At 43.5% G+C, this 25,946-nt stretch overlaps 2 protein-coding genes across 2 annotated transcripts in view; one reads left to right on the top strand and one right to left on the bottom strand.

The window, feature by feature from the left end:
- Positions 1 to 3,401, top strand: part of SUPT16H (SPT16 homolog, facilitates chromatin remodeling subunit) — a 36,003-nt gene extending 32,602 nt beyond the window's left edge. The window contains exons 23-26 of the mRNA XM_003924354.4: positions 342 to 471; positions 1,028 to 1,157; positions 1,294 to 1,371; positions 2,094 to 3,401. Of these exons, the coding sequence (XP_003924403.1) occupies positions 342 to 471; positions 1,028 to 1,157; positions 1,294 to 1,371; positions 2,094 to 2,239 (484 nt within the window). The 3' untranslated portion in view covers positions 2,240 to 3,401. The remainder of the gene's footprint in view (positions 1 to 341; positions 472 to 1,027; positions 1,158 to 1,293; positions 1,372 to 2,093) is intronic.
- A 186-nt stretch (positions 3,402 to 3,587) lies between these two features.
- Positions 3,588 to 25,946, bottom strand: part of RPGRIP1 (RPGR interacting protein 1) — a 94,320-nt gene continuing 71,961 nt past the window's right edge. The window contains exons 21-25 of the mRNA XM_039468888.2: positions 24,130 to 24,230; positions 21,287 to 21,479; positions 17,162 to 17,246; positions 9,878 to 10,008; positions 3,588 to 3,774 (exon numbers count right to left, since the gene is read on the bottom strand). Of these exons, the coding sequence (XP_039324822.2) occupies positions 3,662 to 3,774; positions 9,878 to 10,008; positions 17,162 to 17,246; positions 21,287 to 21,479; positions 24,130 to 24,230 (623 nt within the window). The 3' untranslated portion in view covers positions 3,588 to 3,661. The remainder of the gene's footprint in view (positions 3,775 to 9,877; positions 10,009 to 17,161; positions 17,247 to 21,286; positions 21,480 to 24,129; positions 24,231 to 25,946) is intronic.

Genomic DNA, 25,946 nt, shown 5'->3' with positions numbered 1-25,946 from the left:
TCACACTTGTAATCCCAGCACTTTGGGAGGCTGAGGCACGTGGGTCACCTGAAGTGAGGAGTTCTAGACCAGCCCCACAAACATGGCAAAACTCTGTCTCTACTAAAAATACAAAAAATTGCCAGGCATGGTGGCATGTACCTGTAATCCCAGGTGCTCAGGAGGCTGAGGCAGGAGAATTGCTTGAACCCAGGAGGGAGAGGTTGCAGTGAGCCAAGATTGTACCACTACACTCCAGCCTGGGTCACAGAGCAAGACACTGTGTTAAAAAAAAAAATCTGCTCACAGATGTTTGAATACAGAAAATATGGAAGATTGATTTGTCATGTCATTTCTCTTAGTTCCTGCGACCTGAAGTACACAGAAGGAGTACAGTCCCTCAACTGGACTAAAATCATGAAGACCATTGTTGATGATCCCGAGGGCTTCTTTGAACAAGGTGGCTGGTCTTTCCTGGAGCCTGAGGGTGAGGTGCGTGAGTGTGGGGTTTCTTTTCTGGTACATGGTGTTGTCCACTATCATTTGGTCAGTTAGAATGGCATATAAGTAGCACATAAGGGGCCAGGCCATGTGGGAGTTCTGAACACAACTTGATATTGTTTCTTCAAATTAGTTTTACAGGTAAATGATACATTGATTACGCAGTGGTAGCTCCTGACAATATTTTATTGAAACTACAAAAACTTTTCAATTTCTTAGTATTTAGGGAAAAAGTCCTTCTGGACATTGTGCAAAAATTATCTTCTAAAAAATGGTCCACTTGACGTCTGTGTGATACATTAATACAGAAAGTCTTTGTTGTTAATTTCCCTAGGTAAGGAAAGCTAAAGTGAATTTTTCAGAAATAAAATAGTAAAATAATTGTACCTGACCACTGATTTTAAACAAGTCATTTTGTCTCTTGATCACTCAGTTTTTTGCTCTTGTTTTCTTCATGTAAATGCTGATATACTGTGTGGGCTGAATTAATTCATCAAGTTAATAAGGTAAATGTGAAAAATATGTTTATTATGCCCTGACCCACCAGGGGAGTGATGCTGAGGAAGGGGATTCAGAGTCTGAAATTGAAGATGAGACTTTTAATCCTTCAGAAGATGATTATGAAGAGGAAGAGGAGGACAGTGATGAAGATTATTCATCAGAAGCAGAAGAGTCAGGTTAGTATTATAAAGTTCATCCTGGTCTCTTAATATATCATTTCTGAAAACTACCTTTTTTTAGACTAAGAGAAGAACTCTGTCATTCCATTTCATTTTCTGCATGATGACTAATGCTTAATCAATTTTCTTCCAGACTATTCCAAGGAATCATTGGGTAGTGAAGAAGAGAGTGGAAAAGATTGGGATGAACTGGAGGAAGAAGCCCGAAAAGGTTTTCAAAAATCTGTTTTTATTCTGGATCTACACACAGATTTCTAACACATTTCAGTATTTTGAGGGGCTAGTATTGATGGCCTAATGAGAGTAACAAACGAACACTGTAAAACTGATCTCGAGCCACAGATACAACTTTGAAGGAGAAAATGAGGTCTGGAATCTGTCCATACTCCCCAGTGGGTAGTGCTGTTCCTAACTGCTGTTTTCATCTGCCCAAGCCCCTATCTTGCCTATAGCCTTGATAGTCACATAGTCACGTAAGACTCAGGAATTAGCCTACTCAGTTTACAAACCTAAATCCTTTAATTTCATTTTCTAGGCTTCTTCCAGGTTAGGAATGTCTTTATAATGCTAATCTAGTACTTTGAAACCAAACCCCAAACAAAAGTCTAAAGCTAGAAAGAAAATAATATCTGCTGTGTTCCAAGCATTGGGAATAGGTACTTCTCGTAGGTTTTTATTTAACCCTTAAATAATTCTCCCTTTTGTATTTAACCCTTAAATAATTCTCCCTTTTGTAAATAAAAAACCCTAAAATAATTCTCCCTTTTGTAAGTGAACCAAGGCTCAGAAAGTACTTGCCCAAGATCACAACTAGTGACTTAATAAAGATTAAAACTTGGGTCTAATTCCAAAATAAATTCTATTATCTCATGTTATCCAGTAACATTAGGTATCTAAAGTTTACGTATCGTTAATAATCCCTCTTCTATTTAGCGGACCGAGAAAGTCGTTACGAGGAAGAAGAAGAACAGAGTCGAAGTATGAGCCGGAAGAGGAAGGCATCTGTGCACAGTTCGGGCCGTGGCTCTAACCGTGGTTCCAGACACAGCTCTGCACCCCCCAAGAAAAAGAGGAAGTAACTTCTGAACTTTGGCCCTGTGCTCCATTCTTCCTCCAGTCAACCCCTGAAAATTTTACATGACATAGAAACTGTATTTTTCCTTTTGTTTTCATTTGAAGTTTTGCCATTTGTGTTTATGGGTTTAGGGGGCCATTTGTGTGGACCAATCTACTCGGGGAATTCCAGGCCCACCAGGACACGTGCCAGTGGCCCCATTCAGATGACAAGGGAGGAGGTGTTCTTGAAGACAGGAGGATCCCGCTGTTAATAAATATTGTTTCATTCTTCTCTCTTCCTGTCACCTTCTGCCAGGACAGCAATGGCTTTTGACATCTTATTTGGTGTCTCAAAGCTGTATTTCCAAGACAGTGGTACAAGGTGACTTAATTACTTGTATCATGGTTCTTGACCAGCACATTCAATCCTCCATCTTACCCTTCTGCCATGACCTTCCTCACATCTCTAAGTTTTATCTTTGCAATACTCAAGGTTCTTGGAAATTTGCTGACGGTTGTGATAATCCATACAACTTGAGCTAGTGAGGCAGATTGGGCTGGTGCCTTCATCTGAGTTTTCCTGCTTTCTTACCTCATGCAGATTCTGAGGTATTTCTGCTGCCTTGGAAGACATAAGAAGCAGTGATACTCCCTGGCTTGGTTATTTTCTCCATACAAATGCACACATGGTACAATGATAGAAGGCAAAATTACCACTGTCTTTTTTTTTTTTTTGGTATATATAAGGAAGAATGGTTGTTCCTCGCGTACTGCTTCTAGTGAAATCTAGAGGAAAGCTCAAAGGAATCAACATTTAGATCTGGAAGGGGCAAATCATGCCTTGGGCCTAGAATACCCTGATGAGAAGAGGAAGGGAGGCCATATCTACAACACAGCCTCTCAGCACTGCTGCTCCTTATTTTAACTTGTCTTGCATTGTTCCATATTTATCAGTTTCTGTTGAACAGCTTTTCAAGTATTTGGGGAGTTTATCTTGCCATCCTCCCCTTCTGGTTCTCTGCACCCACCTGTCCCACTGCAGTTCCTTCCATGCTCTGACTTTAAGAGAAGAAGCGGGGAGGGGTCCCGGATTTTATGTTTGTTTTTTTCTCCTTAGCAGTAGGACTTGATATTTTCAATTTTGGAAGAACTAAAAGATGAATAAACTGGGTTTTTTTTGTTGTTTGTTTTTGTAAATTCACCTTTTGTGATCATTTTTCATTTCCTGAAAGCAAGCCTGCTTCTTGCCTGGTAAAGTGGTAAGGCATTAGAGAAAAATGCCTTTAGCTAGCTAGCGACACAAAAGAAACTTTGACCATTCTGAACTTTTATCATTAGGTTGAGAGATACTAGACATCACAGTAAAACAAATTCATGTTGTAGCAAGTTACTTTATAAGAGACTTTACTATGGTTCCCTCAGAGATCTGAATGGCACTTGTTTCTTCATGAAAACAAATCTTCAGTCATCTCCTTGTAAATAGCATGGAGGGCAGCAGCTGCTTGAAGGGAAACCTTCAGCCTTCCTATTGGGGTAGCCAGATCTTCAGGGTTAACAACTGTTGGGAAAGGTGGGGTGGGGGGAATGTCAGGTAGCAGTATCACTCAGTTAAATACTTTGGGATATTTGTCAGGTTAAGTACTGGAGATACTAAATGAATAGTGGAGGAAAAAGGAAAATAGGATCATTGCAACAGTGTGTGTAGGTACTGTAATAAATGAAAGCACAAGGTGCACCTACACCAGAATGGACAAATTGGAAAAGGATTTCTGGAGATAATTCATGAGCTAAGTGTTCAGAAAGTAAAAGACGCTTAATGTATCAATATACAAGAACGTGTTTGGAAAACTGCAAGGAGTGGCAGGAATGAGTCTGTACAGGCCACATAACAGCCTTGTCTGTCTTGGAATGTGATTTCAACTGAAAATACCACAAGTGATTGTTGTAGTATGTAGGGATCTTGAAAGACGACTACTGTTTGGATAATACAGTCAAAGAGGACACAAGTTAAACCAGGGAGAATAGTTAGGATATTGCAGTAATTCAGAGGAATGGGAGTAATGGATGAAGGTCTGAAGTATAATGGAGAGGTGGGGACAGATTCAAAACGTTTAAGAAGTGTAAACAGGCCGGGCGCGGTGGCTCAAGCCTGTAATCCCAGCACTTTGGGAGGTCGAGGTAGGTGGATCACGAGGTCAAGAGATGGAGACCATCCTGGTCAGCATAGTGAAACCCCGTCTCTACTAAAAATACAAAAAATTAGCTGGGCATGGTGGCACGTGCCTGTAATCCCAGCTACTTGGGAGGCTGAGACAGGAGAATTGCCTGAAACCAGGAGGCAGAGGTTGCAGTGAGCCAAGACCGAGCCATTGCACTCCAGCCTGGGTAACGAGCGAAACTCCATCTCATTAAAAAAATAAATAAATAGGCCGGGCGCGGTGGCTCAAGCCTGTAATCCCAGCACTTTGGGAGGCCAAGGCAGGTGGATCACGAGGTCAAGAGATTGAGAACATCCTGGTCAACATGGTGAAACCCCATCTCTACTAAAAATACAAAAAATTAGCTGGGCATGGTGGTGCGTGACTGTAATCCCAGCTACTCAGGAGGCTGAGGCAGGAGAATTGCCTGAACCCAGGAGGCAGAGGTTGCGGTGAGCCGAGATCACACCATTGCACTCCAGCCTGGGTAACCAGTGAAACTCCGCCTCAAAAAAATTAAATAAATAAATAAATAAATAAAATAATAGAAAAAAGAAGTGTAAACAATTTTTGTGATTGGAGTGAGGAATAGCTTGGAATTAAGGATAGCCATTCTAATTTGGATAACAAGATGGTGGGCAGGAGGGAATGCAAGGTACAAAGTTGTAATCAAGGGATTTTGAGGTACCAAGGGGACATAGGAAATACAAGCAGTGACATCTAGTCTGCGCTAAGTCTAGATTGTATTTAGAATCTGGTCTAGAGGCCGGGCGCGGTGTCTCAGGCCTGTAATCCCAGCACTTTGGGAGGCCGAGGCGGGTGGATCACGAGGTCGAGAGATCGAGACCATCCTGGTCAACATGGTGAAACCCCGTCTCTACTAAAAATACAAAAAATTAGCTGGGCATGGTGGCGCATGCCTGTAGTCCCAGCTACTCAGGAGGCTGAGGCAGGAGAATTGCCTGAACCCAGGGGGCGGAGGTTGCGCTGAGCCGAGATCGCGCCATTGCACTCCAGCCTGGGTAACAAGAGCGAAACTCCATCTCAAAAAAAAAAAAAGTAGAATCTGGTCTAGAAACCTAGATTTGAGATTATTTCTAGACTACAAAACTCAGTGGATATAATCAGGAAGAGGGTCTATATAGAGAAAAAAGAATTCAATGATGACAATCCAAAATTTGAAGAACAGACAAGAAAGAAACCTACGAAGGAAACAGAATACCCAGAGAGTGATAATCAAAATTTCTAACCAGGTGCAGTGGCTCATGCCTGTACAAATCCCACCACTTTGGGAGGCTGAGGCAGGCAGATCAACTGACTTCAGGAGTTCGACCAGCCTGGCCAACATGGTGAAACCCAGCTTCTACTGAAAAACACAAAAATTGGCTGGGTACGGTAGCACATGCCTGTAATTTCAGATACTTCAGAGGCTGAGGCAGGGAGAATTGCTTGAACCTGGGGGGTGAGGCTGCAGCGAGCTGAGATCAAAAGACTGCATCCCAGCTTGGGAAACATCGAGACAATCAAAAAAATTTAAAAAATTGAAAAAAATCGTGAGATTTGGCAATTAGGAAAACTGATAAGTATTCCGTAAAGTAGGCCAGGCATGGTGGCTCACACCTGTAATCCAAGCACTTTGGAGGCCAAGGTGGGCGGATCACCTGAGGTCAGGAATTCGAGACCAGCCTGACCAACACGGTGAAACCCCGCCCAAAAGAAAAAGAATTCCGTAAAGTAGAATGGAAACAGTCTTATTGGAGGGAAATGCAGGAGGTAGTGAAATACAGGTAGGGCCAGGCCCAGTGGCTCTCACCTGTAATCCTAGCACTTTGGGAGGCCAAGGCAGGAGGATCACCTGAGGTCAGGACTTCAAGACCAACCTAACCAACATGGAGAAACCCCGTCTCTACCAAAAATACAAAATTAGCCAGGCATGATGGTGCATGCCTATGATCCCAACTACTTGGGAGACCAGGAAGAGCACAGCATGTTTAAGAGTGAATTGGAGCCGGGCGCGGTGGCTCAAGCCTGTAATCCTAGCACTTTGGGAGGCCGAGACAGGTGGATCACGAGGTCAAGAGATCGAGACCATCCCGGTCAACATAGTGAAACCCCGTCTCTACTAAAAATACAAAAAATTAGCTGGGCATGGTGGCACGTGCCTGTAATCCCAGCTACTCCGGAGGCTGAGGCAGGAGAATTGCCTGAACCCAGGAGGCGGAGGTTGCGGTGAGCCGAGATCGCGCCATTGCACTCCAGCCTGGGTAACAAGAGCGAAACTCCGTCTCAAAAAAAAAAAAAAAAAAAGTGAATTGGAAAATGGCTTACAAAGATACGGTGCTTGCCCTATGCCCCTTTATTTATTTTTTATTTTTTATTTTTTGAATCTTGTCTTGTTGCCAGGGTGGAGTGCAGTGGCCTGATCTCAGCTCACTGCAACCCCCGTCTCCCAGGGTCAAACGATTCTCTGGCCTCGGACCCGCCCCCACCAGTAGCTGGGACTACAGGTGTGTGCCACCATGCCCTGCTAATTTTTTGTATTTTTAGTAGAGATGGATTGCACCATGTTAGCTAGGATGGTCTCAATCTCCTGACCTCATGATCCGCCCCCGCCTTGGCCTCCCCAGGTGCTGAGATTACAGGCATGAGCCACCATGCCCAGCCCCCTTTGTTAATCTTCTCCCTTCATCCTTTATTTAAGTGCTCCCTTAATCTTCACAACTCTTTGAGACAGGGACTCATACTGTTACTCCCACTTTATAGGTGAGGAAACAGGTTAAATACCTTGCTCAAGATCATAGTTGGAAAGATTCTAGAGGAATACAATGAAGAATCTTACCTAACATTTGAACTTTGTAACCCTTAGGGTCTGAGAAGGAGTATTCCTCAAAAAATATTTATAATGATCAGTAAGAATAATTTTATATCATGATTTATTAAACATTACATTTAAAAAGTTTCACAAAACAGTATGTGCAATGTACTCTTAATTTCTGTTCTCTTTCCCGCAGTTTTGGTTTGCTGTTTTCAAATTCCCATTGTGATTTACTAATTCAGTTTCACATCCACTAATGGGCTGTAACTGGAAATTTGAAAAACACTGGTCTAGTGGGAAATCTTAAGTTTCTAAAGATCCTAGCAGATAGATAGGTGACATCCAGGTATGTAAGCTAATGGGAGCAGTGAGGACTGAACAGAGCAGGTCCAATTAAAGGTATTCAGATACAAATTTTTTTTTTTTTGAGACGGAGTTTCGCTCTTGTTACCCAGGCTGGAGTGCAATGGTGCGATCTCGGCTCACTGCAACCTCCGCCCCCTGGGTTCAGGCAATTCTCCTGTCTCAGCCTCCTGAGTAGCTGGGACTACAGGCACGCGCCACCATGCCCAGCTAATTTTTGTATTTTTAGTAGAGACGGGTTTTCACCGTGTTGACCAGGATGGTCTCGATCTCTTGACCTCGTGATCCACCCGCCTCGGCCTCCCAAAGTGCTGGGATTACAGGCGTGAGCCACCGCGCCCGGCACAAATGTTTTTAAAACATGACCTACAGCAAAGTGTAAAAGGATTTTAAAAGGCAGCAGTGATTAAATTTATTACACAGAAACATCCACTATAGTAGATGGAAATGGGTAGAACCCAATCTTCAGGCAAATAAATAAATAAAAAGAAAAAAAGTAGATGGAAATAGGGTGGAAGAAACCAGTGGCAGGAAGACAGTTTAGAAATTATATGAAAGGGGGCCAGGCACAGGGGCCTCATGCCTGTAACGCCAACATTTTGGGAGGCCAAGAAGGGTGGATTGCGTGGGTCCAGAAGTTCGAGACCAGCATGGACAACATGGTGAAACCCCATCTCTACCAAAAATACAAAAGTAGCTGGGCATGGAGGCAGGTGCCTGTAGACCCAGCTACTCGGGAGGTTGAGGCAGGAGAATTGCTTTAACGTGAGAGGTGAAGGTTGCAGTGAGCTGAGATCGCACCACTGTATTCCACCCTGGGCAACAGAGTGAGACTCCATCTCAAAAAAAAAAAAAGAAAATGAAATTATAGACAAAATTATGGTAAGGAGAGCATAGTCAATTCACAAGTAGAATGGATAAGACTTAATGACCAGTGAATGTGAGGAAAGAGGAGAGAGTTGATGTCTTTTTCAAGAGACAGGATAGGTCAGGCATGGTGGCTCATGTCTGTAATCCCAGCACTCTGGGAGGGCAAGGCAGGCGGATGACTGGAGGTCAGGAGTTCAAGACCAGCCTGGCCAACATGGTGAATCCCCATCTTTACTAAAAATACAGAAATTAGCCAGTCGTGGTGGCGCATGCCTGTAATCCCAGCTACACAAGAGACTGAGGCAGGAGAATTGCTTCAACCTGGGAGGCAGAGGATGCAGTGAGCTTAGATTGTGCCACTGCACTCCAGCCTGAGCAAAAGACTCCATCTCAAAAAAAAAAAAAAAAAAAAAAAAAAAAAGATTGAGTGCATGATAACACAAAGAATGGGTGTTAGCTGCCTATATAAACATGTTCAAGAGAGATCCAAAGTTCTGACATATAAATTTGAAATGAAAGAACTTATCCCTTTTTTTCTTGAGATGGAGTTCACTTTTGCTGCCCAGGCTGGAGTGCAGTGGCACAATCTCAGCTCACTGCAACGTCCACCTCTCAGGTTTAAGCAATTCTACTGCCTCAGCCTCTGGAATAGCTGGGATTACAGGAATATGCCACCATGCCTGGCTAATTTTGTATTTTTAGTAGAGACAGGGTTTCTCCATGTTGGTCAGGCTGCTCTCAAACTCCCAACCTCAGGTGATCCATCTACCTTGGTCTCCCAAAGTGCTGGGACTACAGGCGTGAGCCACTGTGCCCAGCCAAGAACTTATCTTTTTAAAAATCCCCTTTTTCGGGGCCAGGTGTGGTGGGTCAAGCCTGTAATCCCAGCACTTTGGGAGGCCGAGGCGGGTGGATCATGAGGTCAAGAGATCGAGACCATTCTGGTCAACATGGTGAAACCCCGTCTCTACTAAAAATACAAAAAATTAGCTGGGCATGGTGGCGCGTGCCTGTAATCCCAGCTACTCAGGAGGCTGACGCAGGAGAATTGCCTGAACCTAGGAGGCGGAGGTTGCGGTGAGCCGAGATCACGCCATTGCACTCCAGCCTGGGTAACAAGAGCGAAACTCCGTCTCAAAAAAACAAACAAACAAACAAAAAACCCTTTTTCAACATTGTAGATTCAAAATCAATTCTAGTTGTAATCAGGTATATGGGGGCTAAAATACACAACTGACTACTTTAGTGCTGGATCCAGAAATAAATCCAGTTGTAGGGATAAGATTTCAATCCAGTTTGTGTCTCATCAACTTCATAGTGATAATTATGTATTGAAGGTAAAATGTAATTCATTATTAGGATGATTTCCTTAGAAATAATTAGAACCGAAAATTAAAAAAAAAAAAGTTACTTACTGTCTAGTTCTTGCTCTAGAATATCTTTTCTTGACTCCAGGATCTCCCACAGTTTAAGATATGCATATCCTACTTCTTCACATTCTTTCTCTTCTTCATCCAGAGGATCACTTACCACCGTAAACTTTAAACTAAAAAGAAATTGCATTTAACTCAGCACTGTTGATACCCTTTATGCTTCAAAAATAAAGGTAAAAGTAATCAGAAACAATACAATGTCTTCTCTGAATCACTTTTCCCTTGCCTCCATTTTACAAAATGACAATAAACAAAGTCAGGAATTGGTGTAATTTAAGTAACAGTCCTTTTAGAAGAGGGACTAAAACTCAAGATAGTGTAGTTGATTCAAGTTGTCTTAAAACTATCAAGATACGATTTCCAGTAAGATGGTTCATTTTATATATATATATATATATATATATATATATACACACACACATATATATATACATATATATATATATATATACATATATATATATATATTTTTTTTTTTTTTTTTTTTTTTTTAAGAGACAGTCTCACTCTGTAGCCCAGGATGGAATGCGGTACCACAATCATAGCTCACTGCCACCTGAAATTCCTGGGCTCAAGCAAAGTTCCCACCTCAGTCTCCTGAGTAGCTAGGACTACAGGTGCGCATCACCCTGCCAAGCTAATTTTTATTTCATTTTATTTTTTGTAGGGATGAGGATCTCATTGTGTGGTCCAGGCTAGTCTTGAACTCCTGGCCTTGAGCAATCCTCCCACCTCAGCCTCGAGTGTAGTTGGAATTACAGGAGTGAGCCACTGTACCAGACAGCTTACAATTTAGTTGAAAGATGATATGGACAGTGAAGATGTTTCACGAAAACAATAACAAACCAATGATATATTTAAACAAAACAAAACAGGATTATGGGAGTTAGGAGAGGCTTTTTTTTTTTTTTTTTTTGAGACAGTTCGCTCTTGTTGCCCAGGCTGTAGTGCAATGGTGAAATCGTGGCTCACTGCAACCTCCAACTCCTAGGTTCAAGCAATTCTCCTGCCTCAGCCTCCCAAGTAGCTGGAACTACAGGCATGAGTCACCACACCTGGCTAATTTTGTATTTTCAGTAGAGACGGGTTTCTCCATGTTGGTCAGGCTGGTCTCGAACTCCTGACCTCAGGTGGTCCACCCGCCTTGGCCTCCCAAAGTTCTGGGATTACAAGCGTGAGCCACTGCACCCGGCCAGAAGGAGAGGCTTTAAATTTAAAGTTGGTTACCATGGCAGAGCAAAAGAAACAGAAGGAATGCATAATTGCAAAATGAGTATAAAAGATGTATTTCTTTTTTTCCTTTTGATTTTTTTCTTTTTGAGAGGGAGTCTCGCTCTATCGCCCAGGCTGGAGTGCAGTGGTGCAATCCCGGCTCACCGCAACCTCCGCCTCCCAGGTTCAAGCAATTCTCCTGCTCCCGCCTCCCGAGTAGCTGGGATTACAGGTGTGTGCCACAATGCCCAGCTAATTTTTTTTTTCTTTTTGTATTTTCGGTAGAGACAGGGTATCACCATGCTGGCCAAGCTGGTCTCGAATTCTTGACCTTGTGATCTAGCCACCTCAGACTCCCAAAGCTGGGATTATAGACGTGAGCCAGCATGCCTGGCCTAAAAAAATGTGTATCTTAGAGTTCTAAGTCTTGAAGATTATGCTATAAAGCATGCAGCATAGTATCCTGAAGGCAGTAAGCAATCAATAGCAATTAGTATATGGCCAGCCATGGTGGTTCACCCCTGTAATCCCCAACACTTTGGAAGGCAGAGGCAGGAGGATTGCATAAAACCAGAAGTTCAAGACAAGTCTGGGCAACACAGTGAGACCCCACCCCCCGACCCATCTCTGTAAAAATAAAGTAACAATTAGTATTATCTTGACAGCCAGAAAATAATACTGAATTCTAAAAAAAGTTAGAATTTGTAAAAATCCATTTAAATTTTTTTTTTTTTTTTTTTTTTTTTTTTTTTTTTTTTTTTTAAGACGGGATTTCACCATATTGATCAGGCTGGTCTTGAACTCCTGACCTCAGGTGATCTTCCAGCCTTGGCCTCCAAAGTGCTTGAATTATAGGCGTGAGCCACCATGCCCCGCCTAAATTTTTAAGAGAAAATTAACCTAACATGGCCAGGTGCGATGGATCAAAGCAGTGTGGGAGGTTGAGGCAGATGGATCACCTGAGGTCAGGAGTTTGAGACCAGCCTAGCCACCGTGGCGAAACCCCATTTCTACCAAAAATACAAAAAAAATTAGCTGGGTGTGGTATCAGTTAATTTCAGCTACTTGGGAGGCTGAGGCAGGAGAATTGCTGGAACCCAAGAGGTGAAGGCTGCAGTGAGCCGAGATCATGCCACTGCACTCCAGCCTGGGCAACAGAGTGAGACTCTGTCACAAAAAAAAATAATATTAATATATAAATAAATATGTTTAAAAGAATTAACATGGCCGGGCGCGGTGGCTCAAGCCTGTAATCCCAGCACTTTGGGAGGCCAAGGCGGGTGGATCACGAGGTCAAGAGATCAAGACCATCCTGGTCAACATGGTGAAACCCCGTCTCTACTAAAAATACAAAAAATTAGCTGGGCATGGTGGCAGGTGCCTGTAATCCCAGCTACTCGGGAGGCTGAGGCAGGAGAATTGCCTGAACCCAGGAGGCGGTGAGCCGAGATCGCGCCATTGCACTCCAGCCTGGGTAACAAGAGCGAAACTCCGTCTCAAAAAAAAGAATTAACATTAAAAAAAGGTAGGGGGGTGGAATTTTGAGACAGAGTCTCACTCTGTCACCCAGGCTGGAGTGCAATGGTGCAGTATCGGCTCACTATAACCTCCTTCTCCCAGGTTCAAGCAATTCTCCTGCCTCAGCCTCCCGAGTATCTGGGATTACAGGTACCCACCACCATGCTGGGCTAATTTTTGTATTTTTAGTAGAGACAGGGTTTCATCATGTTAGCCAGTGTGGTCTCGATCTCCTGACCTCATGATCTGCCTGCCTCGAGCCTCCTCCCAAAGTGCTGGGATTACAGGTGTGAGCCGCCCCGACTGACCACCCACCCCGCCTTTTTTTTTTTTTTTTGTATTTTTGATAGAGACAAGTTTCAATGTCTTGGTCAGGCTGGTCTTGAACTCCTGACCTTGTGATCTACCTGCCTCCCCCAAAGTGTTGGGATTACAGGCATGAGCCACTGCACCTGGCCTATTTTAATCATTTTAAAATTTATACATGATTTGATGTTTCTTTTTTTTTTTTTTTTTTTTTTGAGACGGAGTTTCGCTCTTGTTACCCAGGCTGGAGTGCAATGGCGCGATCTCGGCTCACCGCAACCTCCGCCTCCTGGGTTCAGGCAATTCTCCTGCCTCAGCCTCCTGAGTAGCTCGGATTATAGGCACGCACTACCATGCCCAGCTAATTTTTTGTATTTTTAGTAGAGACGGGGTTTCACCCTGTTGACCAGGATGGTCTCGATCTCTTGACCTTGTGATCCACCTGCCTCAGCCTCCCAAAATGCTGGGATTACAGGCTTGAGCCACCGCGCCCGGCCAATGATTCGATGTTTCTTAGTGTAATCACAATGTTGTGCCATCATCACCACTATCAAATTTCAAAACATTTCATTGGCCAAGTGCAGTGGCTCACACATGTAATCCCAGTACTTTGGGAGACTGGGGATGTGCCCATGAGTTCAAGACCAGCCTGGGTAACATAGGGAGACCCCATATCTCTACAAAATAATAATAATAATAATAATAATAATAATAATAATAATAATAATAATTAGCCAAGCACGGTGGCACACACCTATAACCTATAGTCCCAGCTACTTGGAAGGCTGAGGTGAGAGGATCACGAGGATAAAGTAAGCCATGATCATGCCACTGAACCCCATCTCTAAAATAAAAAAAGAAAAGAAAAAGAAACTCTGTACTTATTCACTCCCCACTGTCCTTCCCTAGCTCCTGGGAACCATGAATCTACTTTTTATCTCTCTGGATTTGCCTATTCTTGACTTCTCATATTTTTTTTAATTTTTAAAAGCAAATATTATTAGCTAATACAGAGTACCAGGAATAGGACTAAAAATTCAAGCTCCTTGGCACACAAGTAGTCATGAGTTTTGTTCCCGCCCCCAACAAAAAAAAAATTCAAGCTCTTAAAAGCACAGCTAAATATGACTAAACTGAAACAAAGGAATTACTTAAAAGAGATACATTCTCTTTATTTACACAGGCAAGAAAAAAAAAAGGAAAAAAAAAAAAGGATACATTCTGTGCCCATTAGGCAATATTCATTTGTAATTAAGTTTCTCTGTCTTCACTGATAACTTCAACAATGCAAAGGGATAATGCTGACTCCCTCATCCCAATTTTCACAGGAAAGGAATGATATCTAGCATTACGATGTGCCAGACACAATACCAAGTGCTTTATGTTAACTATATTATCTCAATTTTATTCTCACCAGAGCCTTCAAATTAAGTTATATCAAAAAGATCGGGCTGGGCACAGTGGCTCAAGCCTGTAATCCCAGCACTTTGGGAGGCCAGGTGGGTGGATCACCTGAGGTCAGGAGTTCAAGACCAGCTGACCAACACAATGAAACCCCATCTCTACTAAAAATTCCTAAGTTAGCGCCGGGCGCGGTGGCTCAAGCCTGTAATCCCAGCACTTTGGGAGGCCGAGGCGGGTGGATCACGAGGTCAAGAGATCGAGACCATCCTGGTCAACATGGTGAAACCCCGTCTTCTACTAAAGGTGCAAAAAATTAGCTGGGCATGGTGGCGCGTGCCTGTAATCCCAGCTACTCCGGAGGCTGAGGCAGGAGAATTGCCTGAACCCAGGAGGCGGAGGTTGCGGTGAGCCGAGATCGCGCCATTGCACTCCAGCCTGGGCAACAAGAGCGAAACTCCGTCTCAAAAAAAAAAAAAAAAAAAAAAAAAAAAAAAAAAAAAATTCCTAAGTTAGCTGGGCATGATGGTGCACGCCTGTAATCCCAGCTACTCAGGACGCTGAGGCAGGAGAATCGCCTGAACCCAGGAGGCAGAGGTTGCAGTGAGCCAAGATCGGGCCATTGCACTCCAGGCTGAGCAACAAAAGCTAAACTCCATGTGGGGATGGGGATGGGGGTGGGGGTTGGAGTGGGGGAGTGGGAAGGAGAAAGCAAAAAGATCAAAGAGCTAGTAAGTCAAAGAGTCTGGAATAAATAAAAACAAGGTTGGTCTGATTACAAAGCCTGTTCTGTCTGCTAGACCACACTAGCAAAAAGAAAGCCAAAGGTATTATCAATCAAAATCTAAAATTGAGAAGAATATAATTACCACTGTAAGGGAATAAAAGAAGAGAGAGTTCTGGAAATGCTGGGAAAATAAATTGAAAGCTAAAGTTAACATTGGCACAGAAAGGAAAGGACCAAATCACTTTCCATTTCCAAAAATGCTCAGTAAGCTTCTATCTGTTTAAGCCTACTGTGATACTGAAGTCAGGTTCACTGTTTATTTCAGCTGGCTTCTTCTTTTTTTTTTTTTTTTTTTTTTTTTTGAGATGGAGTCTCACTCCATCACCCAGGCTAGAGTCAAGTGGTTTGATCTCGGCTCACTCGATCTCAAGCAATTCTCCTGCCTCAGCCTCCCTAGTAGCTGGGATTACAAGCATGAGTCACCACGCTCAGCTAATTTTGTATTTTCAGTAGAGACGGGGTTTCTCCATGTTGGTTAGGCTGATCTTGAACTCCCGACCTCAGGTGATCTACCTGCCTCAGCCTCCCAAAGTGCTGGGATTTCAGGCATGAGCCACTGCACCTGGCCACCCCCACTGCCCTTTAAGCAATTCTCCCGTCTCAGCCTCCAGAGTAGCTGGGCTACAGGTACCCGCCACGCCACCACACCTGGCTAATTTTTATACTTTTAGTAGTGATGGAGTTTTGCCAGATTGGTTAGGCTGGTCTTGAACTCCTGACCTCAGGTGATCCACCTGCCTCAGCCTCCCAAAGTGTTGGGATTACAGGCCTGAGCCACTGCACCCCACCTCAGCTGGCTTTTCAGTTCTTTCTATGACTAACCAAAGACAAAGTAAAAGCAGATTAAACAAATGTATTGGGCCTTTCAAAAAGTAATTAAAACACTGGGTCAGGCACAGCGGCTCAGGCTTGTAATCCCAGCACTTTGGGCAGCTGGGGCAGGAAGAGAGCTTGAGCCCAGGAGCTGGAGACCAGCCTGGGCAACATGGTGAGATCCTGTCTCTAAAACAAAAAAAATTAAAAATAAGGTAAAACACCAGTGCCGGGCTGGGCTCGGTGGCTCACGCCTATAACCCCAGCAATTTGGGAGGCCGAGGCGGGTGGATCATGAGGTCAAGAGATCAAGACCATCCTGGTCAACATGGTGAAACCCTGTATCTACTAAACATACAAAAAATTAGCTGGGCGTGGTGGTGCATGCCTGTTGTCCCAGCTACTCGGGAGGCTGAGGCAAGAGAATTGCTTGAAACAGGAAAACGGAAGTTGCAGTGAGAAGGGATGGTGCTACTGCACTCCAGCCTGGTGACAGTGTGAGACTCTGTCTCAAAAAAAAAAAACAAAAAACAAAAAAGAGAGAAATGAATCAAATCATATTAGAATGTCAATACTTTTTGTTCATTCCATTTGGACACTGTCAGTGTTCAAGTAGACTACTGACACAAAAAAAGGGGCCCATCAGTGTGGCATGGATGAGAAATGAACTAAACCTGTAAGATTACGTGAGCTGGGCACAGTGGCTCACACCTGTAATCCCAGCATTTTGGGAGGCCAAAGAGGGCAGATCACTTGAGCTCAGGAGTTCGAGACCAGTCATGGGCAACATGGTGAAACCTGTCTCTACTACAAACACAAAAAAATTGGCTGGACATTGTGGCCCATGTCTATAATCCCAGCTAATTGGGAGGCAGAGGCACAAGAGTCACTTGAGCCTGGGGAGGCAGAGGTTGCAGTGAGTCACCGAGATCGAACCACCGCACTCTAGCCTGGGCAACAGAGCAAGACTCTGTCTCAAAAATAAATAAATAAATATAAACCTATAAGATTATGTAATTGATTAGGTAGTCACAAACATAAATTACACTCAAGTACATAGGATATTCGTCAAGAGTAAATTAACTCAAAAGAAGTTATTAAAATATTCAGCATCTAGTTCTTGGAAGAAAGAAAGAAAAATTTTTCAGCATCAACACAAAACCAAACTTAAACTTTTGAATTCCTGACTCAGTATCTCCTGTCTTTCAAAGTAGAAAGCAGATGCTTACTGTCCTTGCTCAGGATCTTGTTCATTCAGCATGTCGAACAGAAACTGCCTTCGGCCTTGCTGCTCCTGTGGGTCCAGGTCTATTACTGTGTTAGGGGTAAGAGAAAAAAGCAAAGAATCATATACTGCTGCAATGCGAGCCCCAAGACTCACAAGTGGTATTCATGGTAGTTTTCATAATAAGACTAGACTCCATGCCTGGATCTAGAATAACATGGACCAACTGCTTTTAATTTTTTTTTTTTTTTTTTTTTGAGATGGAGTTTCACTCTTGTTGCCAGGCTGAAGTTCAGTGGCACGATCTTGGCTCATGGCTCACTGCAACCTCCGCCTCCCAGGTTCAAGTGATTCTCCTGCCTCAGCCTCCCGAGTAGCTGAGATTACAGGTGCATGCCAGCATGAGCAGCTAATTTGTACTTTTTTTTTTTTTTTTTTTAAGTAGAGATGGAGTTTCTCTATGTTAGCCAGGCTGGTCTCAAACTCCTGATATCAGGTGACCTGCCTGCCTCAGCCTCCCAAAGTGCTGGAATTACAAGTGTGAGCCACCGCACCCCCGACCTGAAATTCTTTTTGTGTTTGTGTGAAAGAGTCTTACTTAGTTGCCCAGGCTAGAGTGCAGTGTTGCGATCTTGGTTCATTGCAGTCTTCACCTCTCAAGTTCAAGCAATTCTCTTGCCTCAGCCTCCTGAGTAGTGGGATTATAGGCGCAACACCACCATGCCCAGCTAATTTTTGTCTTTAAGTAGAGACAGGGTTTTGCCATGTTGGCCAAGTTGATCTCCAACTCCTGACCTCAAGTGATCTGCCCACCTTAGCTTCCCAAAGTGCTAGGATTACAGGCATGAGCCACTGTATCCAGCCTGCTTTGAAATTCTGAATAAAAATGTTTTCAACATTGATTTTTTTCCCCCACTTGCTCTGTCACCAGCTTGGAGTGCAGTGGGAAGATCTCAGCTCACTGCAACCTCTGCCTCCCGGGTTCAAGCCATTCTTCTGCCTCAACCTCGCGAGTAGCTGTGACTACAGATGCCTGCCACCATGCCCAGCTAATTTTTTTTATTTTTAGTAGAGATGGGGTTTCATCATATTGGCCAGGCTGGTCTTAAACTACTGACCTCATGATCTGCCCGCCTCGGCCTCCCAAAGTGCTGGGATTACAAGTATGAACCACCACACCCACCCTCAACATAGATGTCAACACTTGAATCAAATATGAGGGTAGGAAAAAGATTTCATGCATGAACTTTATCAAATTTTCATTTATGATATACCCTTTCTTAAAAAAATACTGGACAAAAAAAAAAAACTAGAAAAAAACAAAACAAAATAGAAAGTATAAAAATTAGCTGAGCATGGTGGTACATGCCTGCAATCCCAGGTACTTAGGAGGCTGACGCAGGAGAACTGCTTGAAACCAGGAGGCAGAGGTTGCGGTGAGCCGAGATTGTGCCGTTGCACTCCAGCCTGGACAGCAAGAGCAAAACTCTGTCAAAAGAGAAAAAAAAAGAGAAGAGAAAAGAAAGAAGAGGAGAGAAAGGGGGAGAGAGGGAGGGCAGGAGGGAGGAAGGAAGAGAATGAAGGAATAAAGAAAATAAATACTGGAAAATATGATCCACTGAAATAAGAAAATAAGTCAGAGGATGACCAGCACATAGGAAATCTGGTACAGGAGAGAATTTGATCATACTCTCCAAGAGCAGCAGTAATCATGGAGCAGTGGGCTAGAGCAGAACAAGAAGATAGAGATAGGTCTTCAGGAAAAAAATGGATGAGAGATAATTTGACAGGTTTATTTTAAAATTTGGGAAGGCTGTTGGATGACATGAAAATAATTACAGGCTGGGTGCAGTGGCTCACGCCTGTAATCCAAGCACTTTGGAGGCCAAGGCAGGCGGATCACCTGAGGTCGGGAGTTCAAGACCAGCCTGACCAACATGGTGAAAGCCTGTCTTTAAAAAAAAAAAAAAGGCCGGGCGCGGTGGCTCAAGCCTGTAATCCCAGCACTTTGGGAGGCCGAGGCGGGTGGATCACAAGGTCAAGAGATCGAGACCATCTTGGTCAACATGGTGAAACCCCGTCTCTACTAAAAATACAAAAAAAATAGCTGGGCATGGTGGTGCGTGCCTGTAATCCCAGCTACTCAGGAGGCTGAGGCAGGAGAATTGCCTGAACCCAAGAGGCGGAGGTTGCGGTGAGCCGAGATCGCGCCATTGCACTCCAGCCTGGGTAACAAGAGCGAAACTCCGTCTCAAAAAAAAAATAAAAATAAAAATAAAAAATAAAAATAAAAATAAAAATAAAAAAAAGTATTAAAAAAGAGAAAAGAATTACAATATGTATTACAGGAATAAAAAAGGGTGAAAAGAAATATAATCATTGCCTACTACTTGGTTCTGCAAGGATATTTACATATTAATAATAGAAACAATTTAAATTGATTTAAATAAAAATTATGATACAATTATATGGCAAGGAAAGAGACATGAGTGTAGTGCAGAAGAGCTATTTTATTTTTATTTTTATTTTTATTTTTTTTGAGACGGAGTTTCGCTCTTGTTACCCAGGCTGGAGTGCAATGGCGGGGATCTTGGCTCACCGCAACCTCTGCCTCCTGGGTTCAGGCAATTCTCCTGCCTCAGCCTCCCGAGTAGCTGGGATTACAGGCACGTGCCACCATGCCCAGCTAATTTTTTGTATTTTTAGTAGAGACAGGGTTTCACCATGTTGACCAGGATGGTCTCGATCTCTTGACTTCGTGATCCACCCGCCTCGGCCTCCCAAAGTGCTGGGATTACAGGCGTGAGCCACCGCACCTGGCCGCTAATATTTTTTTTTTTAATTTTTTTCCTTTTTGTGGAGAATGGGGGTCTCACCATATTGCCCAGGCAGGTCTCAAACGCCTAGGCTCAAGCTATCCTCCCGCCTCTGCCTCCCTAAGAGCTGAAATTACAGACATGAGTCACAACGCCAGGTAGAAGAGCTAAATTTTAAGGCCCAAGATAGGAAGTCTAAAACCAGTGAATCAGGAAATTACAATAGAAATGTTACTCAGGGCCAGGCATGGTAGCTCACGCCTTAATCCCAGCATTTTGGGAGGCCAACTCGGGCAGATCACGAGGTCAGGAGATCAAGACCATCCTTGCTAACATGGTGAAACTCCATCTCTACTAAATATACAAAAAAAGTTAGCCAGGCATGGTAGCAGGCACCTTTAGTCTCAGCTACTCAGGAGGGTGAGGCAGGAGAATTGGCTTGAACCTGGGAGGCGGAGGTTGCAGTAAGCCGAGATTGCCCCACTGCACTCCAGTCTGGTGACAGAGCAAGACTCCGTCTCAAAAAAAAAAAAAAAAAGTTATTTAGAAGCCAGTTGTGGTGGCTCATGCCTATAATTCCAGCTACTCAGGAGGTTGAAGCAGGAGGATTATTTGAGTCCAGGAGTTTGAAACCAGCCTGAGCAACATGTTCAGACTCCATTAAAAAAAAAAAAAAACAAACAGGAAAAGAGGAAGAAAAGAAATCAATACTCAGACTATAATGGAGGTAAATAACCGAAGTATGGTCACAGTGGTTCACGCCTGTAATCTCAGCACTTTGGGAGGCCAAGGCAGGCAGATCACTTGAGGTCAGGAGTTTGAAACCAGCCTGGCCAAAATACTCTACTAAAAATACAAAATACTCTATCCATCTCTACTAAAAATACAAATAAATTAGCCAGGCATGGTGGTACGCATCTGTAATCCCAATTACTTGGGAGACTGAGGCACGAGAATTGCTTGAACCTGGGAGGTGGAGGTAGCAGTGAGCTAAGATCACACCACTGCACTCCATCCTGGGTAACAGAGCAAGACTCCATTCCAAAAAATTAAAAATTGCTGAAATGTAGAATGTGTTGGATTGAGGAAGGATGAGAACAGAGGAAGTGATTTGTGAAGAGGTGGAACAAAGGACTGCTTAACGTAAACCATTTAGGCCCACTTGGGATTTTTAAACCATACGCACACAGCACTTTGATAAAATAATGAAGTGAAATGGTTGGATCCACCCCACCAAAATCCAGAGTAGTTCTGACCCTCAGTCTTAATGTTCATCAGACTCCTCTCCCCAGTAACCACACAGGGTGCCTCACCCTTGCTAAAGTGAAAGTGGATTTCTTCTCCTGCCCTAGGCTTTCTTAGGGATACTGGAGTCTCTGTCTCCGACAAGGGTAGGTCGTAGAATTTGTACTCCACGTACACCTGCTTTACATTCTCATCAGACATCACTTCTGCCTCTGGGTAGAAGGTCAGGGAGACAATTTCAATGCACATCTTCTCTGAACCCTGATAAGGAAAATATGTGTTTAGTTCCTAAAGGTTAGTGAGGCTCCAAGTGCCTATTCTCCATCCAATTAACACATTATAGTACTCTCTAGAAATCAACCATAGGAGTAATCTATCTACTACATTATTCCCTGAGAATCATTTCATAGGTAAAACTGGCATCAAATGACAATTTGACTGTATTGCCGTAGCTAATCGATAGGAAATTTATAAAGAGAACCCAGCTCTTCTCCCAACTCAGTGCATCATTTCTCCAGGCCAGCCTTCCTCAGTCATCTCCACATATAAAATGAATCCAAAAAAAATGTCTGATTTGGAGGGCTGGGGAGGGTGGATGATGGGAGATTGCTCGGTGAGAACAATGTGCATTGTTCCAGGCTTCACCACAGTGCAATAGATCAACACACTTGCACCCCATGATTATATACAAATAAATAAATTTCTGAACAGACAGCTATTTTTCACTTTTTTTTTTTTTTTTTTTTTTTTTTTGAGACGGAGTCTTGCTCTGTCACCAGGCTGGAGTGCAGTGGCATGATCTCAGCTCATTGCAACCTCCGCCTCCTGTATTCAAGTGACTCTCCTGCCTCTGCCTCCCGAGTAGCTGGGATTTCAGGTGTGCACCACCACATCTGGCTGATTTTTGTATTTTTAGTGGAGTTGAGGTTTTGCCATGTTGCTCAGGCTGGTTTCGAACTCCTGGCCTCAAGTGATCCACCCACCTTGGCCTCTCAAAGTGTTTAAAGGCATGAGTCACCACGCCCAGCCCCATTAAAATCTATACCGAGTATCCAGTGCTTGGCACAATGCCTGGGACACAGTATGCACTTAGTTCAACTGTATTCAATATTAACTTGAGCAAGCCCTTCCCCCTACACTTCACTGTCTTCCTTTGAAAGAGGGAGGATAATAATATATACGTGACCAAGAGAAACTTTAATTTTCTTTTGATTTCCCATACCTCAGGTAAATGAAACTCTTTCCTACCTCAGGGCCTTTACACTTGCCAATTTCTTTGCCTGAGATGAGTACAGTCTACCCAGTAGATGGGTAGCTCTTCTCTTCTCATTCTTTAGATTTCAGTTCAAACATCTTCCTCAGATAAATCTTTCCTTAACATCTATCTTAATGTAACCCCTCCGGTTGCTATTATATCACCCTATGTATTTCCTTTATAGTACTTAGAATCTCCGGCTGGACTTGAATTCCTGGCCTCAAGCAATCCTCCTAGCTCAGTCTCCCAAAGTGCTGGGATTACAGGTGTGAGCCACCACACCTGGCCTGAAATTGAACTATGTGTTATATTAAATGTTTCAGTCTACTGACTTGGAGTTGTTTCTCCTCACTCCAATATCCTTCATTTTCCTGCAATTCTTCAGCATAAGTTCCAGCTTTCAAGGAAGAGTTTTCTAACTTCTACAAAAGCAACCATAATTTCCCTTTTCTAATTTCTTACAACAGAGCTTATATGACATAATCTACCCCTTTGCTTATAGATCATCCTACATTCTTTTTTTTTTTTTTTTTTTTTTTTTTTTTGAGACAGAGTTTCACTCTTGTTGCCCAGGCTGGTGTGCAATGGCTTGCTCTTGGCTCACTGCAACCTCTGCCTCCTGGGTTCCAGCAATTTTCCTTCCTCAGCCTCCAAGTAGCTGGGATTACAGGCATGTGCCACCACACCCGGCTAATTTTTGTATTTTTAGTAGGGACCGAGTTTCTCCATGTTGGTCAGGATGGTCTCGAACTCCAGACCTCAGGTGATCCACTGCCTCAGCTCCCAGTGTGCTGGGATTACAGGCATGAGCCACTGCACTCGGCCCCTACATTCTTATTTAATGTTTCTAATGAAGTTCATACTCATCAATTTGCTCTGAATCTTTTATTCAGTCACTCATTCAACAAACATTAATTGAGCACCTACAAATGTGCCAGGAACAGTGGCTTAAGTGTAATTGTTTTGGCCAGGCACAGTGGCTCGCTCCTGTAATCCCAGCACTTTGGGAGGCTGAGGCTGGCGAATCACCCGAGGTCAGGACTCAAGACCAGCCTGGCCAACATGGTAAAACCCCATCTCTACTAAAAAAAAAACAAAGAGTAATTGTTTTCTACCTCATTTATAACCACAGGTTAGGAAACAATGATTATTGAATATATCTGTGGGTGTTTATTAATATATGTATGTGTCTTCAATTAGTTCTGAAAGAGCTTTGAGGTTGAACTATTAGTTACAGGTTGAGTGAAAAACTGCAGAAATGGAATGATCTCCATGAGCCCTAAGAATCCTGTCTTCTCTTCCAGATTCCATCTCCCAAAGCAAACCTGCTCCCCTTAGATGGACTTAATGGTAGGGGCACCATTCAGGCTGGGTGTGAATCACAGGACGCAACGGAAGATATGGGAGTAAGAAGAGGCAAGGGATCCAGATAGAAGTATTGAAGCAAGTCATCATTTACACCATCTCAAGAAAATGATCCTTTTATCTGACTGTACGAGCTAAGCTTCATTCACACAAAACATAAATTTAACTAAACAATTTGCGTTTTCCATCAGGTTCATTAAACTGGACTGACTTTCACATGTGTGGCCACTAGGCACACTGTCATTGTTTACAGTCTTATCCCGTATGCAATGATCACTCCAGTGTACTTACAGCCTTAGGAAATTTCTGAGACATGGGTGGCACTATGACTTCGTCACTGTCGGTAGTTGGTGCTTCACTGACTTCAGAGCTTTGTTCAAAGGATTCTTTATCTGCTAGAGAAGAAGTTTCAGTTATTGAACTGTTTCAAAGCATTCTAGCCCAATAAAAGACCCAGCACACACATCTCCAATCCACTGTCTGGTCACTAGTTCTGAGTGCCTAGATTTTGGCTTCACTTACTAAGAATGAAACCGTCTTTTTTTTTTTTTTTTTTCCAGACAGAGTCTCGCTCTATCACCAGCTGGAGTGCAGTGGTGCAACCTCGGCTCACTGCAACCTCTGCCTCCCTGGTTCAAGCGATTCCCCTGCCTCAGCTCTCAAGTAGCTGGGACCACAGACATGCACCACCACATCCGGCTAATTTTTTTTCTATATTAGTAGAGAAAGGGTTTCACCATTTTGGCCATGATAGTCTCAATCTCCTGACCGTGTGGATCTGCCCTCCTCGGCCTCCCATAGTGCTGGGATTACAGGCGTGAGCCACTGCACCCAGCCCAAACCCTCTTTGTCAAAGACACACTTATTCAGAAGCTTGCTATAGGAGGAAAAACAGAAAGGAATGCCGGAAGGCAGGCAGGAAGGGTGAAAGTAAGGGAAGAAGAAAGGAAGTCCTTTTGTGGGAGTTGAAGAAAATGGCCAAGCTGAGGAAAAGCAGTGCAATTGGGTGGGGCAGACTGTATTTTCTAATGATGGCCTCAAATGATGTCTCTCATCCCATATGCTGTCTCACAATGTGACTGACTTTGACACTGCTCCTATTGAGTGATGGGGTCTTTGTCCCCTCCCCTTCAACTAAGGTGGATCTCTTGGACTGTCTCCACTGAAAGAGCATGTTAGGAGTGATGCTATGTGACTTCTAAGGCCAGAACACAAAAATGCCATGCACTTGCACCTTGCTCTCTTGGAACTCAGCTACCAATCTGCAAGGAAGCCCAAGTAACCTGCTGACAGCCAGGATTACCTGATTAGCTACGAGGGTGAGCCATCTTACGAGTTGAACCCATCAGTCCCCCATCTGAGCTACCCCATCTAATGCCACACACAGAGAGGGAAAATGAGCCTTCCTCATGAGACCTCCCTAACTTGCAAAGTAGTGAGCAAAAGAAATGATTGTTGTTTTAAGTCGCTATGTTTTAGAGTAGGTTATTACACAGCAATAGATTACTGGATGGCAAGCTGTGCCTCTTCTGTAAAATTTCTTTCTTTTTTTTTTTTTTTAAGAGACAGGGTTTCACCATGTTGGTCAGGCTAGTCTCAAACTCTTGACCTCGTGATCTGCCCACCTCGGCCTCCCAAGGTGCTGGGATTACAGGTGTGAGCCACCTCGCCCAGCCTCTCCTGTAAAATTTCAGTCTTGATTGTCTGTTTCACTGAGGTCTCAAAGGGAAAAGGTCTGAGAAAACAAAGGGGCGGCAAAAGCAAAGGCTGCTAAAGGACGCAAGGCTTTCACTACATATGTGCAAATGGCCTTAAAATCAGGACCTTTCCATTTCTTGGTGGCCTTTACCTAATAACCCTTAGATCTTTGTCTAAAAGACTAACAAGCTTCTTTTTTAACAACAGCAGCATCTTGCCTCCGATAGCTCCACTCCGGTACCTGAAACCAGGCAGATTTTAGCTTTTTATGCCTACTAACTGGTGGTTTTGATCTTTTTTTAAATTATTTTTGAGACAGAGTTTCACTCTTGTTACCCAAGCTGGAGTGCAGTGGCACAGTCTTGGCTCACTGCAACTTCTGCCTCCCAGGTTCAACTGATTCTCCTGCC

Source organism: Saimiri boliviensis, chromosome 2 (genome assembly GCF_048565385.1).
Source record: "Saimiri boliviensis isolate mSaiBol1 chromosome 2, mSaiBol1.pri, whole genome shotgun sequence".
Taxonomy (NCBI): domain Eukaryota; kingdom Metazoa; phylum Chordata; class Mammalia; order Primates; family Cebidae; genus Saimiri; species Saimiri boliviensis.
Note: the sequence above shows the minus strand (reverse complement) of the source record. Positions and strands in the feature narration are given on the sequence as shown.